General features: G+C 41.6%; 1 protein-coding gene across 1 annotated transcript in view; it reads right to left on the bottom strand.

Annotated features, from left to right (window-relative positions):
- Cpsf160 (cleavage and polyadenylation specificity factor subunit 1) overlaps positions 1 to 19,582 on the bottom strand; it is a 265,363-nt gene that overhangs the window by 51,002 nt on the left and 194,779 nt on the right. The window contains exon 21 of the mRNA XM_080283825.1: positions 15,501 to 15,684. Coding sequence (XP_080139951.1) covers positions 15,501 to 15,684 — 184 coding nt within the window. The remainder of the gene's footprint in view (positions 1 to 15,500; positions 15,685 to 19,582) is intronic.

Raw genomic sequence — 19,582 nt, 5'->3', positions numbered from 1 at the left:
TGCAGTGTGAATCATGATTGTTTAACACTGCACATTCTGTCCTTACTTGCGCCACGGCGGTTGCAACACGCAAGTGTTGCACTCTGCACTTAAACCTTTGCACTCTGAATTCTAATTTCTTAACACTGCACAACACTGTAAATTCCCATGTGGTCTAGTGGTAAGGTATTGCAGTTTATTCACTGTTTATTCACAAAAGTAAGCGCGTGGGCAGCCATGGCAACGTGCATGCAGTCATGATGGTAGGCAGGCGGGAAATGGAGAGGATGCAGGGGTGCTCTTGTGGACACTGCCGAAACTAAGCGTCAAAACACACCTGTTTGTCACCGCGTGGCAAATTTAGGGTAGCGATGAACACATATCGGCTTTTTTTTTTTTTTTTTTTTTTTTTTTGGGGGGGGGGGGGGGGGCATTTGGTGTCCCAGATAACCAAGCCCAAAATGTCTGGGACTTAGGGTATCCAGGTCTTGAGTGTCCGTGTCTTAATGGGATTACTGTATACATATATATACGTATATATATACATATACATTAAATATATATATATATTATATATATATATATATATATATATATATATATATATCCACCACAAATTGACTTAGGAACTACACACACAGAATTGCTATGGGAAAGTTGTCTGCCTTTGCTTTGTCTTTCCACCTCTTCCAAGTGAATTTTTTGGACAAGAAGTAACTGGCAACTCCTCTGGTGTTGGCAGGAGGTGGTGAGACCCTCAGCACATCAGTGCTTGCCCAGAAGCGAGAGTGGGAGTATATGTTCCCGTCGCTCTGAGCCTGCATCTCCCTTTTTCTTCGTATGCATTAATGTTTGCCCTGTTATTTTCCTAGAGTTGAGTTGTCGTGCCAGGATGAGAGGGTCCGTATCATTGCATGGAGGCAGGATAATGTCCCTATCAACACAATTTGTGAACGTATTGGATGCGCAAAGTCGACCGTCATGAAGATCCTTGCTGCAGCGCATGGCCTGCCACCTGATGTCGTACCAGAGCACAAGCATGGGGGTGGAAAGAAGAGGACGACTTCCAGAAGTACAGATACGCTTCTGAAGAGGGAAGTCATCAAGAATCCTCGACTGATAGCAGCAGACTTGAAGAGAATGCATCCCCAGCTGTTACAAGACGTCTCAATTCATACTATCCAACACCGCTTGCAGAAGGAACTGGGTTTGCCAAGCTGCACCGCAGCTAAGAAACCGCTTCTCGCTGACTGCATGAAGAAGCAGTGCATTCAGTTTGCCAAGAAGTATGCACAAAGGACATCAGATGAGTGGAGAAAAGTTATGTTTTCCGATGAATGCACATTCCAAGTGTTCCACGTGCGTTCTGCCAAGGTTCGTTGCCGTGCCTCCCACTGTCGATATGACCCTGCTTACACAGTGCCAACTGTTAAGCACCCACAATCAGTAATGGTATGGGGGTGTTTCTCAAGTGAAATGGGAAAGGGAGGCCTCTACTTTCTTCCTAAGAACTTGGTGATGAATGGTGGCCGATACATTTATGTTCTGAAGGATCATTTGTTAAACTTTTTTGCTATTCATGGGTACAACTTTTTCATTCATGATTCAGCTCCATGTCACAAGTCAAGAAAGGTGACAAAATGGCTTCAGGATAATCGGATTGAGGTCCTCGACTGGCCTGGCAACAGTCCAGATCTAAATCCGACAGAAAACTGCTTGGCAAAAATGAAGAAAATCATAGCAGAGAAGAAGACACCCAATCTGGATAACCTCAAGACTGAACTGACAAATGATTGGTGCAAAGAAATGTCCTTAGATTACTTTAGAGATCTAAGTGATTCCATGCCAAAATGCATCCAACTGGTCCTGAAAAACAAGGGAAACATGATTTCATATTAATGAATGGCATTTCACGAAGAAACATTGTGATATACTATGATTTCTGTGTTTTTTAATACCTTGTGGGGGGAGGTCCTAAATCAATTTGCAGTAGCTGTATTGTAAGGTGGTGTGTAGGTAGTTTGGCAGTTTTGTAATGGCAGACCAATGGCGCAGCAATGTCAAATCGATATTGATCATTTTCTTCTATATCAATATTTAGAATGTATTTTAGCTACTTTTCAACGATCTATAGTGCTTACAATTTGTGTGTTTATACATTACTGCTAGATGAAAGAAAACAGGTCTCCCGGTTAGTGGGACTTTCATATTATCCCCATATCAACATGAAATTGCTTCTGTACATAAAATTAGTGTACTTAACAGTATATTACAGTATTTTATTATTACGAACATTTGTTAGCTTGTTTTTGACGTTTTAAAGAGTTTTGTTGGGGTTAGACAGTGGACAGGTGTTATTTAATTGGGGGGTTAGGGACCCCTGGGGAGGACCTTTGCATAACCTGGGATTCTGACAGTATCTGGCACGCCTTTGGCTCTATTACGCTAGGTAATCACAAGTTTACTGTACACTGTGATACTGTATTGTTCATATGTCTTAATATTTTTCTTTTTCTCCCTACATACATAAAAGCAATAAAAAATATACCAAAAAGCTGTAAAAAGTTTATCATTCAACAGTGTCAACAACACCAACCGCAGAAAGCCGCATCTAGTCACACGTTTACTGCCGCTTTTGAGTGTTCTTGTGTATCCTTGCATCAGGTTTACATACTGTAACATTATATATTGTATTCATCCATCCATATGTCGTCCAAACTTTTGTTGCCCCACGAGAAGCATAGAAGCCCAGGGCTAGGCAAGTTGGTCCTGACGTTTAAGATGACAGTGACTAACCTCACTCATCCCTAAGTGGCATTACACAAGCAATAAACCCCAACCACCCATTGGATAGAAACCTACACAGATTCAATCCGACTGGATCATCTTACTTATCTACTAAAGCACCAGGTGCCATAATTTGGTTATAAGGTTACCATCCAGCATGGTAAATGGTTTCCTGGTGTACAGGAAACCATTTGGCTTGCCACTCAGTGTAGAGTCATCCATAGGCAGAAGGAAGAAGAAGGAATGAAGGAATGAAAGACAGAAGAAGGAGAATAAGTCACCCATATTGTCTTATTGTCTTAATTCGGGTTTTTTATACTGTATTGTACTTTAAAAGTAATATACAGCACAGTATAAAACCAAAAACCTGTAAATACAGTATAAGTCACTTTTGCTCTGTTGGTGAGTTAACTTCTATTATATGCTTGGCTCAAGAGCCCGGCTGGAAGACTCTGACTATTTGGTAGGGAACCAGACGGCCAATTTTGCTCGGCTGGTGGGTTAGGGTCTATTACCAGCGAGCAGCTTGAGAGGCACGCTGGGAGACTTTGACCGTTCGGTCAGGAGGCCGGCGACGATTTTTGCTCAGCTGGTGGGTTAGAGTGTATTACCTGCATGTGAACAGAGAGGACAGCTGGCCACCCAACCGTATACAGTACTGTACTGTATACAGTATACACCACATAAGTTACGGTGGTCGCTTAAAGTCCAGATCACTTAACATCCCATTTTTTGGAACGGGTCATGGATGCTAAGTGGCGCATGGCTGCACACGAAAGGTATACTCTGTATACCTTTACAACAATAAATACTCAGTCAATCAATCAATCGGTAAACATTAAGCCTAAGTCATCCCACCGATGGAACACCGTCAGTGTATACCGCTTGACTCGCAAATACCTACCAGTCTGCCACACCTCCTTGACCAAAGACTGCTGTCTAGGTAATCGTATTGAGCTTCCTTCTAACCATGGTGATATAATACAGGCAAACTCAGGTTTATGATGCAACTGGTTAAGTAAAAACCCAATGCTATGCGGGGTATCATAAATCGGGGATGATTTAACAGATTTAACATGTAAAGTATTGGGATGCGTTTTTGAGCCTTGGGTTTCCCCCCAAACCCAGTCCTAAACCCACTCAAATGAGTCCTCCAAAAAAATTTAAAGCCAATCTAAATGGCCTAACAGCTGTAAAAGAAGCCAACCTAAGCCTAACACCTGGAAATAACTCACTAACAAATAAAATCTAAAAATCATAAAAAATAAAAACATCAAAGACCTCTCATCACTTCTTGTAAGCCCATGTCTGGTCCTGGTCATCATCCTTGCTATCCCTCCCCCAAGGCTAGAGGACATGTGATGCTTCTTGGCACTCATTCATCCTCCTTAAAGCCCTCAAACCCCATCTCCAGAGGGAGAAGCCTGGAGAGGTGGGGTGATGGTAGTGGGAGACTTAACGGACCCATCATTAACCTGCCGCGTGCCAGTGCCGTTTTAAAACGGTCTGACATAATTCCGTGGCCAGTGCCAGTGCCACTTTAAAATGGTTTAAAATAACAAAATTCACTGTGACCGCGTTTTTCAAGATTCGCGAGTAAAAATTGGCACGCGTGTATGGTAACTGTTCCTCTACCATACCCCAGACTGTCAAGGCCCTACACTCACTCAGTCCCTCCCCCACACTCACTCTGCCTGTGTGCCTCACCTAGTGCTGTACATAGTGAAGGCATTTTGTAAATATTTTCATGTAAGTGTAAGCTGTAATTATTTACCTGTAAGTGTAAGGACTATATAGTGAAGTCAAGTTGCAAATACTTTCTTGTACGTGCCAGGACTGTACATAAGGTTGTACCTATCTTCAAGCAGGTGTAAGATAATGCATTCACAGTGAGAAAGACACGCAAATTGTGACAGATGTTGAAGTAATAAGTAATCAGAAAAGTGTACTGAACATTGCTATACCTTCCCAGCATCAATACCTGTGTATACCTTACACAGAAAACGGCTATCTCTCACGTACATAGTGAACGTGAGAGAGTGGGTATACCTGTATACGAGTATGCAGGACTCAATAAAACCCATTTCTGAACTTTGGCGAGCATTTTAATAGTGAAATTCGTTGTTTTCACATCAAAATCTATCATTTTAGCCAATAAAAAAAAGGTCGAAAAAATGGCCGGCACGAAGGCAACCCATAGGGCTAAAAATAGCTGGCACACGGCGGGTTAAACCAGGGCTTGGCCATCGTTGGGCGGGGTAGGATGGTATTTCTACTCCCATCACTAATCCGGGGTATTGCATATAGAGGTACCGTAAATCGGGGTATGCATGTATTATGGTCTAAATATGTTTTAGGGGTATTACTTTAGAAGTAACCAACGTTACCGATTTTCATTATATTGCGTCCCTGAACTATTCTAATTAAGACTTACCTTTTATGCCTAGTTTGAGTTGGGGGAGCAAATTCTGCATGGGCAGTCATGTAGTGACAGGTTAGGCTAACGCTTATAGTAGGATTCGCGTAAATGTGCGCCTGTGGTGTGTCCCACACCTGCGTACAACGTTCCCACGTTTTCTATACCGCTATCTCTCTCTCTCTCTCTCTCTCTCTCTCTCCTGGCAGGAGATGTGAGCCACCCTGAGTACTTTTGATTCTTTTATAAGTTATTTATAATTGTGCTTTCATTTGTTAATTTGGTTTTGTTATATGTAGTGATATTTATAATTTTTTGTATACGGCGACAGATGACCCGTTATTGCAGTACCATGATTGATTTTCATTCATTCATTCTCTTTCCCATTCCTCCATCTCTCTCAGCCTGACAATGCCTCCACCATCACCACCCCCCATCATGCCGACAATGCATTCAACCTTGCCTCTCTCCTGCCTGCCTCTCTCTCTCTCTCTCTCTCTCTCTTTTATTGCAAGAGACTATCTATCTATCTATCTATTGCCAGACGCCACAATCCCGTAAGGGGTGGCCATTTGACTTTAAGTTATTTGTTTTATGGCAAGAGACATTTTGGATATTTTCTTTTACATAATATTGTATATATTGTAAATCTGACATCATTTCCACACCACCCTTGAGGTCAAGGCCACCGACTGGGAGTGGAAGTGTTGCTGCTTGCGAGTGAATAATGCTTTTTTTTTTTACTTCAGTATTGGCATATGCCTACTATTTTGTCCTACATATTAGCTTATGATTATAAATGTAATTATTCCTCGCCCTTAAAATTACGGTAAAAGCCAGTAAATGTGAGCATTTTTCCCTAGCAACACCTGTACAAGCTATGCTTGGGTCTATGGAGGTACATACTTTACCTTAGGCCAGACTGGGTGTGTCAGTGTTGCCACTCACAAGAATTATATGAATTATTTCTTTTACTTTGGATATTGGCATATTTCTTCTTTTTTCAGGCTCATTATAATAACTGTGATATTATTACCCACCCTAAAACTAAGCTAAAAACCATTAAAAGTGACTACAATTTCTTTTAGCAACACTGTACAATATGTATGCCATGTTTCTGTGTTACTGTATAAATATTTTATGCATAATAAGATTACTGTTGATTCATCCATCAAAATACACAAGTGTAAGTTTTATTCATCTGAATTTATCGTATTTGTGATGCCTCGTACATAAATAGCTTCCGTTTCACATCGCAAGTTGGGGAAACGTGGCACCATTGTACACAGGTGCGGGCCACACCAAAGCCGCACATTTACACGAGTCCTACTGTAGTAGCGGATGAATGTCGCGCCATATTGACTGGTGCAGGCGTGTGCACTCGGTCTATGTCAGCTGGACTCCAGTGTACTCAGCTGGTACTTTCGTATATATGTGAGTTTTAAAAACAACCAATCAGGTGTTCCCAAGCAACACGGACTTCTGAAACTGGCCAATCACAACAGTCGTAGGTAAAACCAGCCAATCACCTTAAAGTATTTGTGGGTGATGCAGGGACGCCCAAGATTTGAAAGTCAGTCATAGTCATGGCCTCCAGTGGTGAAGAACGTGTTTTCGAGTTCCAAGCTTGTATTGGGTGTAGCAAGGATTACCGGCAGATTATCAAGGATTACCACAGTAATAATGAAGCATCTATTGAACTACTAATAAAACATGGGGTTTTACCAAGTGAAGGACAGTGTAAAGACCGTAATTTGCCCTGCAAATGTCAGGAAGATAAACATCAGTGGTGCTGCAGCCAGTTGGAAGAAACGTCGGAAGAGTAAGGGGAATATCCTGTGCAAATTCACTGTTTCCGATTATAAAGGAACATTTCTAGACTCTTAAAGGTGGGTCAGGTCAGGCTGGGTTAGGTTAGGTTAGGTCAGGTTAGGTTGGGTTGGGTTGGGTTAGGTTAGGTTAGGTTGGGTTGGGTTGGGTTGGCTTGGGTTAGGTTGGGTTGGGTTGGGTTGGGTTAGGTTAGGTTTGGTTAGCTTAGGTTAGGTTAGTATAATACAAAATAGTGTGTTTTTAATTCATTTTGATCTTGATTTGGGCAGATATACCCACTTTTGGAATTCTTACTCAAATTCCCAAAAGGGGGATTTTTCCCTCAAAAATGAAGGTCAGAATTAATTAACCCCTTAAACGCGGCTGTGTACAGTTGATCCCCCCCAAGTGGCGGGGTTGTATCGCGGGCTGAGTACCTGTAGGAAAATGTTCGCCAAAAATCAGAGATTAACCCTAGAACATTATACTTGGTATGGCAGATAGTACTTACATTCAGCTTTCTCCAGAGACAGGTGTTGAGCCTTCGTGGACTACCCAAGGACTTGTGGAGACTTGCATAGTTGGGTAACCAAATCTTCACTTTCACACCTCCAGCAACCCGGTTTCCCCTCTACCACAGCCTCATTCTGTCACAGTAAACTTTATACTACAACGTAAAGGTAGTTAGGAATCCGTATTTGTACAATAAGCACTGAAAATAAGGCTAAAATCAGCGAAGCGTACAGCCGACATGCACTGTGGCGGCGGTCTTCCCGTCACTCAACAAACATTTCCATTTTCACAGCTAAAAACATGTATACTACATTATTTTCAATCATATTACTTCCCAAAAGATCACCACGGCGCGCTTTTTATTCTGCCTTACATCCGCCACTTTATTCTCATTCCTGTCGGCCGCTTGCACTGACTGGGAAGAGATAGAAATCGCCATAATCTCACTTTGAAAGCCTGCAGTAAACTGACGCTAAACAGGGGCAAACCGTGAGAAAAAAAGCTAGTGTTACAACTGGGGAAACAAGCGTTTCCTAGTAGCATAAACTGCTTGTGAGAGGAGATCGCAGATTTACAGTTCTGAGCGCTCAGAGCGCTGCCATGTATCACAGCCAGGCTGGCCGGGCCGTGGTGGGGGGGGGACGGGGGGAAAACGCGATATTTGGCAACAACTGAGGTCAGTAGTACAAAGGTAAAGTATGCTAGTTGTAGCTAGAGGGTGGTGGTACTGATGGACAATACCAGCTGGAGCCTGCTTGCCCGCGGTTATTCAAAATTAACTCAAATCGCAAACGCGACGATTCGCCGTTCTGTCCTTTGGGCCGACCGTCGCAAAAGCGATGATCCGCGTTTAAGGGGTTAAAACACACTATTTTGCATTGAAACAAAAAAAATATTCATTAAAAAAAAACGTTGGTTACTTCTAAAAATTTTCTGTTTTAGGTCATGCATTTTACTATATAACAGTCAACAGAATGTGGGATACGGCCATCGTTAGGCAGGGTAGGGTGGTATTTCTACCACCATCACTAATCCGGGGTATTGGAAATCGAGGTATGCCTGTATTATGGTCTAAATACATTTTAGTTCATGCATTTTACTATATAAGACAGTCAACAGAATGTGGTATAAGACCATAACTTTGAAAAACAATCATTACAGCATTAGTTCACACCTAAAATGGTGGAGAAATATGTGCTAAAGTGCTGGGTCATTGGGTAAAACAAACTTTAATATATTTTTCATCCCCACTCAGCCGATTCCGATAATGGAATCTTTTGTCCCTTCTGACACCGATACCAATACTAATCAGCTTTTGCATGCCGATTTATGACATGAAATAAGATAAACTTGCCTGAAAACTGTCTTCAAATCTAGAAAAGCATGACATTTTTAGTATGTGTAGTGTGAGGCACTACAGTACACTATAATGTCGATGTATGTGGTTGACATACACTAGACTTAACCATTCATGCTTTATTTAATGGAAAGCAGTTTTAATCATGATACAGGGTGACCAAAAAAAAAAAAAAAAAATCCACATTTCAAAGGGCTGTAGCACTGGCAGTAGTGAGGCGGGAGGGGCGGGACTAGGGTCTGTCAGTAGCCCAACCCCAACCATCCTCAGTCGCCAACATGGCGTGGTCGTGAGCTCACCGTGCGTTCAATGTTGAAGCGTTCTTCACAAACAACCATTCCATGACTGCCGTTCAGAAGGCCTTTTGAAGACGTTTCAGTATTCCACAGAACCAAAACGTTCCAGATCGGAAAACCATCTTGCAGTGGGTCGAGAATTTCAGGGAAACAGGCTCAGCTTTAAAAAGAAAATCACCTGGTCGACGTAGGAGCGCTCGTATGCCTAAGAATATTGAAGCATTGAGGCGATCTGTTGTGCAGTCTCTGAGACGTTCTGCGCAGAAGCATGCTTTAGCTGTAGGGACATCCCGGGAAACTGCAAGGAGAATCTTACGCAAAGACCTTCACTTCCATCCAAACAAAATGATGGTTGTGCAAGAACTCAATGCAAGAGACTGGATAAGTCGCAGGGAGTTATGCGAGAACATTCTGCAACGTCTTCCGGAAGATGCTGTTCTCTTGTGCAGTGACAAAGCTCATTTTCATTTGAGTGGCTCTGTAAACAAACAAAATTTTCACTATTGGTCTGAAGACAACCCTCGAATGCTACACGAAAGACCGTTGCACTCTGATCGAGTGACTGTGTGGTGCACTGTTGCCGATGTTGGCATCATGGGTCCTTATCTCTTTGGAGAGGGTGGTGTACCTGTTACCGTAACTTCTGACCGTTACATTGATATGCTCAAAAACTTTCTAAGGCCACAACTTAAACACCTTGAGCTTGAAGAACTTGATGTGTGGTTTCAGCAAGATGGAGCTACGGCACACACAGCTCAAAGATTATTGCAAGTGCTGAGGAAAATGTTTCCGGATCGGGTGATCTCGTTGCGTAGCAATGTTGGGTGGCCGGCCCATTCCCCTGACCTCGCCCCTCGTGATTTTTTTTTGTGGGGCTACCTTAAATCACAAGTGTATACTCAACGTCTCCAATCTCTTGAAGCCCTTAAGCTTGTTAATCAGCTGGAGATAGCTGCTGTTCCACCCAACATGACCCGTCGAGCCATGGCAGCCTTCAGATATCACCTCCAAGCGTGTATAGACAATGACGGCCACCATTTGGAGGATGTCATCATTAAAACATGATGAATAAAAACTGTACTGAATGAAGTTTCCTGTGTGCAAAAAATATTTTGATTACCTTTAACCATTTTTTCTTCATTTACCTTTGAAATGTGGGAGGTTTTTCTGGGTCACCCTGTACATGAGGAAGAGTCCTTGACTACTAGTGTGTTAAATCCAATCACAGGGATTAAAGCTGGTGTATTTTTTCCAGTATGCATTAACTCTACACTAGTCTGACCTGAGTTGACTAATGATCAAAATGTTATGTACTTTTAAGTACAGTATAAATGTTGTTTCATTCTATGGCTAATTGTCGATTTACGTACAGTACCTCTAAGTATAAATGTTGTGTTTTATTTTTTGGGTAATGACCAGAAGTTTATATACATTATGAATTTCATATATTATTAATTACCAAGAGTTAGTGGTAGGTGGTGGCGACCATCATCCACTCACTTGATGTAGTGCTGCCTACTTCTTCCTTAGCCTTTATCATTCTTTTTCTATGCCTGCCCTCCTCTCTTCCTATTTCTCTCATCTTTCCTGTCACTTCTTATTATTTTTCTTTCCTTTACAGGTGGCTTTACATTGAGTGACAAGCCAAATGGTTTCCTGTAAGCCAAGAAACCATTTACAACGCTGTGTGGTAACCATATGACCAAACCATACGTGCTCCCTACGTGTCAACAAGTGGGTTGGTGGAGGGTTAGTGCCCCTCCCCGTAAAACAAATAACTCAAAGTCAAATGGCCACCCTTTATGGGATTATGGCATCTGGCAATAGATAGATATATAAACCAAGAGTTGGCTCAGATTTATAAGCTAAATGTTATGTGTTCACTATTTTCTAATGACTGAGCATTGCGTCCTTTTAGGAAAGAACAAGTTATGTTGTAGGTGGTGGCGTGGCGACCATCATCCACTCACTTGATGTAGTGCTGCCTACTTCTTCCTCCATCTTTATCATTTTTTTTCTGTGTCTGGCCTCTTCTCTTTCTATTTCTTCCATCTTTCCTGTCACTTTTTCTTACTCTCCTTTCCTTTTCTGGTGGTTTTACATTGAGTGACAAGCCAAATGGCTTCCTATAGGCCAGGAAACCATTCACAACAATAGGTGGTAGCCATATCAGCAACACAGACATGTTCCCTATGTGTCAACCAGTGGGTTGGCGGAGGTATAGTGCCTCACCCTGTAAAACAACTAACTCAAGATCAAATGGCCACCCCTTATGGGATTATGGCGTCTGGCCATAGATAGATGGGTAGAAAAAAATTACGGTATATGCTTTATGTTTCTTAATATCTGTCCAGTGGCAAAGGCATAATTTATGATTATTAATGTGTCTTAATAACATTTTAAAATATAATGATACAGTACAGTTTTCATTTTGAAAGCTTCTTTCAAATAAAAACTAAATAAAAAAAACTAAAGGAACTGTTATATTTCAATATAGTTTAATCCATCCATCCATCATCCAATCCTACTTTGCCCCATGAGGAGCGTGGAAGCCCGTGGCTAGGCAAGTTGGTCCTGACATTTAAGATGAGTGTGAATTTAAGATGAGTGTGAGTTTAATTATATTACTATAATTTTTTAAGTACCAGCATTTTTTTCATGTTAGCTAAACAAACGTAGATTTGGAGCAAATGACCAAATTTAGCAATAAATTCTTCTAATTCCAAGAGAGGCAGCAATAACTGTGTATATTATTTAATTTTATACATTTTGCTGAAGATTAACCCCTTAACCCCGGGGAGCCACTTTCGTGATGCTTGGGAGCAAGGGATCATACCGCGGGGTGTCACTTTTGTGATTCTGTGTTACTTTGAATTCACCCGGGCTTTGAAGTGGTGGCTTGTATCATCTATCAGTACTGCCAATGTCCAACACTAGTCAGCACTCCTAATCTCATCTGTACTCCCATCCACTGTTGACAATTTAGCCATTTATCCCCGTTCTTGACTCCCCTCCCTACCTCCCCTCCATTACCCTCTCCTCTCGCCTGCCCAGCCATGCTACGCTAAGTAACTCTTTCCTGGAATTTTCCACTGATTTCATCCATTGAAATAAGCCCTATGCCCTATTCTTATACCAAATAATATATATAAAAAAGAAATAAGGTAAGTGATAGTGCCATACACCTGGAATTGGCTAATTATCACCTGACAACACCTCACATGCATTCGTTCGCTAATTTTCGCTGTTTATTTCCCCTCGAAATATGCCGTATAATCTATTCTCGTAATAAAAATATATATAAGAAATGAAGGGAGAAGCCTAAGTGATATTTACATTCACCTGGAACTACCTAATTTATTATGTATTGTCTAGATTTCCTGCCAATCATTTCATAGCGTATATATTTGCAGCTGTCACCACGCTGACGTTGGCAGCATTGCACTCCCCCTAGGCAGCTAGGCCACCACACTGTATTCAGTTTACTGTCGTCTTTCAAGGTGAAACCACGTCTGATTCGCGCCTGTCCAATTCTGCCGCTATTTAGCCCCATGCAAAAGGGCCCTGTGACCTCTACCCCCTATTAAACCTCGTGTGGAAAGGGGTAAAGGGCTAACTGACTGCTGTGGAACGTCAACTGGCTAATTTGTCAATGAAAATGATAGACAGTGACTACGATCTTTCTGGTGAGTAAAACAGTGCAAATGGAAATGTAAATAGTGTGTAAATAATGTGTAAACACCAAGTGAAAGCAATGAATGTAAATATAAGTGAACAGTGGGAAATAGTTTTATAAGTTACTGCAAGTGACAGTGCATAACACAGTGTAAATAAAATAGAAATGTAAATAATGTAAATAAAATAGAGAATATAAATAGAAATGTAAATAAGTAGTAACATAAGAATACGAGTATATATACTAGGAGTAATGAAAGTGAAAGTTTCACTCTAACATGTATGAATACTATGAGTTATGAAAGTGGATGTGAAAGTGACAGATTTGCTCTCAACGCTAGTATACAGGACGAGAAAGTGAATGCTACATATTTTACTGAAAGAGAAATTGAATGCCTACAGTGACAATAAACTACTATTACTGAAGGAAACTTATGGATAAAGACTGTAGATATATATAAGTGTTATATAGTAATAGAAATATAGTGTGTGAGTGTTTTTATGAATAATAAATGACAGAACACCAGCGGCGAACGAGCGCAAGTGGGAAGGTCATACATGCTCGTAATTTTCATTGCTTTCACAGTGTTTTTTTTTTGGAGTATGGATTCCAAACTATTTGAGAATCAGAATAGTGTTAATATCAGGCTGTGGTAATCATATTACGGGTTGTCGGGAAGTGTAAAGTAGAGACTTCGTTACCCAACTTCAGAGGTCTCCACAAGTCCTACGGTACTCGACGAAGGCTCAAGGAGAAAGCTGAAGGTATGTGCCATATGCATATGTAATTTTAATATTCTATGACTAATAACTGATTTTTGGCAAATATTTTTAGAAAGTCTGTCGGAGTGCGAATATGCCTGCGAGACACGCAAGTCAAGCAAAAACAACCCCGCGGTTTAGGAGTTAACAGAAAAAATGAAAAGAAACCGATTTTCTGCTCACACTCTTGGTGCTCCCCGTCCATTCACTCAATACAGTGCTGCTCTCGCGTGTCTGCCCTTTCCTCTCCTCCGTCTTTCATTCCTTCCATCCTCTTCTGTATTTCTTTCCTTCATTCTTTCCTCATCCTTCTGCCTACTAGTGACTTTAGACTCCCTCTTCTTTCTTTCCTTCATTCTTTCCTCTTCCTTCTGCTTGTGGGTGACTCTACACTAAGCGACAAGCCAAATGGTTTCCTGTACACCAGAAAACCGTTTACTGTACTACGCTTGGCAGTAACCACATAACCAAATTTTGCCGTCTGGTGGTTTAGTGGGTAATTACAGCGCTCAAATTGGACAGCGCCAGTGAAGGTTTATATCCAAGGGGTGGCTGGGGTTTGTTGCTCAGGGATGAGTAAGGCAGGTCACTCTCATCTTAAATGTCAAGACTAACATGCATAGCCCCGGGCTCCTACGCTCCTCATCGGGCAATGTTGGATTGGATGATGAATGAATGATGAATGAACTCTTATATCATCGAAAGTAAACATTAAGCCTAAGTCATACCACTAATGAAACATCAACAGAGTATGTGAGTACACCTGACTCACAGGTTCTTACCAGTCTGCCACACCTCCCTGACCAAAGACTACTGTCTACACCTCTGTGTTGAGCTTCATTCTAATCACAGTGATATAATACTATGGTCTAAATACTGTATTCCATACTTAAAAAATTTTAGTTCAACCATTTTACCATTTAAGCCAGTCAACAGAATGTGGGAGACGACAATATCTTTGAATAACAATCATCATTACTGCATTAGTTCACACCTAAAATGGTGAACAAATATGTGTTGAAGTCTCTGGCCATTAGGTAAAACAACCATTTACCTGTATATACATTTTTAGTCATTACTCATCTGATTCTGAAACGATTCCAATTTTTGGATAATTTTCCCTTCTAATACCTATACCAATATTAATCGGCTTATACTTGCAAATTTACAGCATAACTATGAGAGTGGAATGCACTTCCTAACCTAGTTACACTGTGCATTGCCATCCTGTGTTGCTGGGATTCAATTCCCACATAGGTCATGACAAATTTGTCAAGCTTCATTTCATTATGAAAGCCTTACACTGGCTATATATGGCATCCTGTAAAAAAAAATCACATATGATTAAATATACTCTTAACCTGTGGATTGTGTTCCACAGCTCAGGCTGGGTAGCGTCACAATGCGAGCCACAGCTCAGGCTGTGGAGGCCGTGCATCACCGTTAATCACTCCACCCCTAAGCAAACTTACACACGGCACTACACAAAGATGGAGAGAGAGAGGCTTTTTTCACCAGATGATACCCTGGATGTTTATCTTCAAGTTTATAATTAGCATTTTTTTTTTTTTCATTTTCACTACGCCCCTACGTAAACTTACGCATGGCACTACGCAAGATGGGGAGAGAGAGATTATTATTATTATTATTATTTTTCACCAGATGATGCCCTGGATATCTTCAAGTATATAATAAAAACTAAAAACTAAAAAAAAATTTTTTCTTCATTTTTTGCACACCACAGGATGGGATAAAATAAAAAAGGTAACTGGGCAATCCATGGGTTAAGGTAACTTGTCTTTCTCACTGTCTTCATCTATGGGCATAATATTCTGCTAAACTAAATCCTTGACCTTCTATAGGAATACCAGTAACCACTTTCTCTTAGCAAAACAAAAATCCTCACCTTCTGTCCAATAGCTGAGACAAGGAGCCCACAGCAATGGGCCAGGGCAGTCACGGGTCCTTTCTGCTCCCCCTCGTAAAGCATCTTGAGCCTGTTCTTAGTCAGTGGTTGTCCTGGCTCTGGCACCACATCAATTACATCAAAAATTAAAATGCGACCCCGACATGTGATGTCTTCACCAAAACTGCAAGGATAATAAGGGAAATATCAACCTCTTCACTAAGGTGGTAATTTTACTCCGGCAATCACCATATATTTCATCAGAGGAGAAAGATCTCAGATTGGAATGATCAAAACCTATCTTAAAACTGGTGCATAAAGAATAAAATCCTTTATTGGCTGCTTCAATTAGCTTTGTACTTGAGTAGCTAAATATCCGTATCAAACCTAGATTATCTTCATCTTAACCTTAAAGTTGCAGGGGGGGGGGGAATCACATCAATGTAGAGAAACACTGACCAAGCACTCATATATCATGGCGTATCCTTCCTCTTAAACATCCACATCCTCAAAAGAAACTGTTGTTGTGTTGCATAACCCCCGTCTGTCTGGTCAGGCAGACTCATCAACCAGAGATAAGTAAATGCTTCTGTGGGACCATCCTACAGGTAAGTACAATTCATACACCATGTAGGGAACTGGTGTCACTCTTATGGTAGACAGCACCTTGCCAGGCTTGGATCGGAATCCTTCCCAGGGTAAGGTGCTGGAAAACATGAAGTTTGGCTCATGGGTGGTTGCCATAGATGCTTTGCTCCACTGCTCCACCCAAGGCACACAGTGCCATCATTTCTAGGCTTCTTTTCAGTGCCAGGGTCAGCTGGTTCTGGTACCCTGGTCTGGGACAGGACTCAGACCAATGTCAGCTAGGTGGCAAGCCAAAGACTCTCAACCAAGCCACTGTAAGCTGATCACGTGGTGAACTGAGACTCAAGGTGTGAATGTCTTCCTGTCATTCTGAATACAGTATCTTATTTTCCATTACAAAAGAAAGAGAGAGTGCAAAAAAACAGGAAAAGGAACCTAAATGCCATGAGGGGCAAAGAAGGCACTAAATCATTTCAGCCAGCAATGGACTAAAACTGTCAACTTACTGGCCTCTCAGAATTCAGTCCCTGAGATGCTAAGGCCTACACTTGAGGGAAAAAGTTCATAATGAAAAAAAAATGAATATTTTCAGGAAGGAAAAAAATGTTGTCAGCAGCTGAGGAAAAAATAATCTACAACCCTGTGTGGCCAAGATAAAAACTACAAATATGCATGCTATCTCTGCCCTTTGTAAGGTTAGTGGGCATATCTTGGTAATGCCAGTAAAGACTGAAAAACAAGGAGCACAGAAAAAAAATAATTTGGAAGTGGCAGTGATTGTAGCATATGCACCATGTGAGGACACGAGTGAGAGAAAGAAAGGCAGATTTTGGGATAAGGTAGATGAAGTATTGGGAGAAATGCCGAGGAGCTACAAGATGATCATAATGGAGGATGTGAATGGAAGAGTAGACACTGATCCGATGACATAATGGGTTGTTATGGAGTACCAGGAGAAAATAATAATGGGAAGCAACTACAGGATATGTGTCAGGAGAGGAGGTTGTGCATTTGTAACTCATGTTTCAAACACAAAGATGCACATAAATATACATGGTACAGAGGAAATGGGGATCGTGTTGAAAGAAGCCTGATTAATCATGAGCTCGCAGAGAGGTCCATGATCGGAATGGTTGCTGATAGGAGGGCCGTGACAGGACGATGTGGAAGTCTGTCAGATCATATGATGAATGGGAATAGAGAGAGCTGTGTGAGGTGGATCAGGAGAAAGAAGAGCAGTCACAGAGAAAGACTGAAAGTTGAGAAGCTGAGGATCAAAGAAATGGCAGATGATTCCAGGACCAAAGTAGAGGAGGAGTTAGAATCAGTGAACTGGAATGAAATGGATCTGGACAGCCTGTGGAATGCATATAGGGACTGCTTAGTTGAAAATGCTAAAGTGGTGTGCGATGCGGCAGGAATAACAACATAGAAGAAAGGCATGGCATGGTGGGATGAGGAAGTTAAGAGAGCGGTGGAGGAAAAGAGGAAGAAGTGGCAAAAGTTGTTACAGGATAGGGGTTCAGCTGAAATAAGAACTGTGTAAACTAAGAGTAAGAAGAACGTAAAGAGACTAGTGAAGAGGAAAAAGGAGGAGGTAAATGATGATCTAGGAAGAAAAATGAATGCGAACTATTCTGAAAATAGGAAGTATTCAGAGAAGAGGTGCGGAAATGTAGAAGTGAAAGTGGAAAGAAGTGTGTTGGTGTGGAGGATGCAGGTGGTAGATTATTAACCCATGGAGATGAAGTAAAAACCAGATGGAAAGAATATTTTGAAAGAATGATGAATGAGAATAGAGAGAGCAGAGCGGCTGTAAACATGATTGGTTTTGGGGGTGTGCAGAGAAGGAATGCAGTGCCAGGAGATGTGACACTCGCACAAGTGAAGAGTGCTGTGAAGCGGCTGAAAAATGGGAAAGCAGCTGGGGTTGATGAGGTGTATGCAAAGATGCTTACATGATGTGGAACGAGTGGAATGAAGTACCTGTTTGAGATATGTAAGAAGGCATGGATGAGTGAAACTGTTCCAGCAGAGTGGAAAAAGGCTGTGATTGTACCCCTGTATAAAAATAAAGGTGGGCGAAATGAGCGCAAGAATTATCGTGGCATACAGCTACCGCAAATTGACTTAGGACCTCCCCACACAAGGTATTAAAAAACACAGAAATCACAGTATATTACAATGTTTGTTACAGAAATGCCATTCATTAATATGAAATCATGTTTCCCTTGTTTTTCAGGACCAGTTGAATGTGTTTTGGCATGGAATCACTTAGATCTCTAAAGTAATCTAAGGACATTTCTTTGCACCAAACATTTGTCAGTTCAGTCTTGAGGTTGTCCAGATTGGGTGTCTTCTTCTCTGCCATGATTTTCTTCATCTCTGCCCAGCAGTTTTCTACCGGATTTAGATCCAGACTGTTGCCAGGCCAATCGAGGACCTCAATCCAATTACCCTGAAGCCATTTTGTTACCTTTCTTGACTTGTGACATGGAGCTGAATCGTGCATGAAAAAGTTACATCCATGAATAGCAAAAAAGTTTAACAAATGATCTTTCAGAACTTGAATGTACCAGCCATCATTCATCATCAAGTTCTTAGAAAGAAAGTAGAGGCCTCCCTTTCCCATTTCACCTGAGAAACACCCCCATACCAATACTGATTGTGGGTGCCTAACAGCTGGCACAACGTAAGCAGGGTCATATAGACTTTGGGAGGCAGGGCGATGAACCTTGGCAGAATGCACCTGGAACACTTAAAATGTGCTTTCATCGGAAAACATGACTTTTCTCCATTCATCTGATGTCCAGTGTGCATACTTCTTGGCAAACTGAATGCACTGCTTCTTCATGCGGTCAGTGAGAAGCGGTTTCTTGGCTACTGTGTGGCTTGGCAAACCCAGCTCCTTCTGCAAGCGGTGTTGGATAGTTCGAATCGAGACGTCTTGTAACAACTGGGGATCCATTCTCTTCAATTCTGCTGCTGTCAGTGTAAGATTCTTGATTACTTCCCTCTTCAGAAGCATATCTGTACCTCTGGAAGTTGTCCTCTTTTCCCCATCACCATACTTGTGCTCTGGTACGATATCAGGTGGCAGGCAACGTGCTGAAGCAAGAATCTTCATGATGGTCGACTTTGCACATCCAGTACGTTCACAAATCGTGTTCATAGGAACGTCATCCTGCCTCCAAGCAATGATATGGGCCCTCTCATCCCTTGAGCAGTACTTTCCGGGCATGACAACTTGACTCTAGGAAAATAACAGGGCAAACAGTAATGCATAAGAAAAAAGAGGGAGGTGCAAGATCAGGGCAACGGGAACATATACACCCACTCTCGCTTCTGGGCAAGCACTGTTGTGCTGAGCATTTCACCACCTCCAGCCAACAGCAGAGGAGTTGCCAGTTACTTCTTGTCCAAAAAATTCACTTGGTAGTGGTGGAAACACAAAGTAAAGACAGACAACTCTCCCATAGCAATTCTGTATGTAG

This window comes from Coenobita brevimanus, chromosome 98, assembly GCF_032717465.1.
Source record: "Coenobita brevimanus isolate Jiangsu-jjx chromosome 98, ASM3271746v2, whole genome shotgun sequence".
NCBI classification, from domain to species: Eukaryota; Metazoa; Arthropoda; class Malacostraca; order Decapoda; family Coenobitidae; genus Coenobita; species Coenobita brevimanus.
Note: the sequence above shows the minus strand (reverse complement) of the source record. Positions and strands in the feature narration are given on the sequence as shown.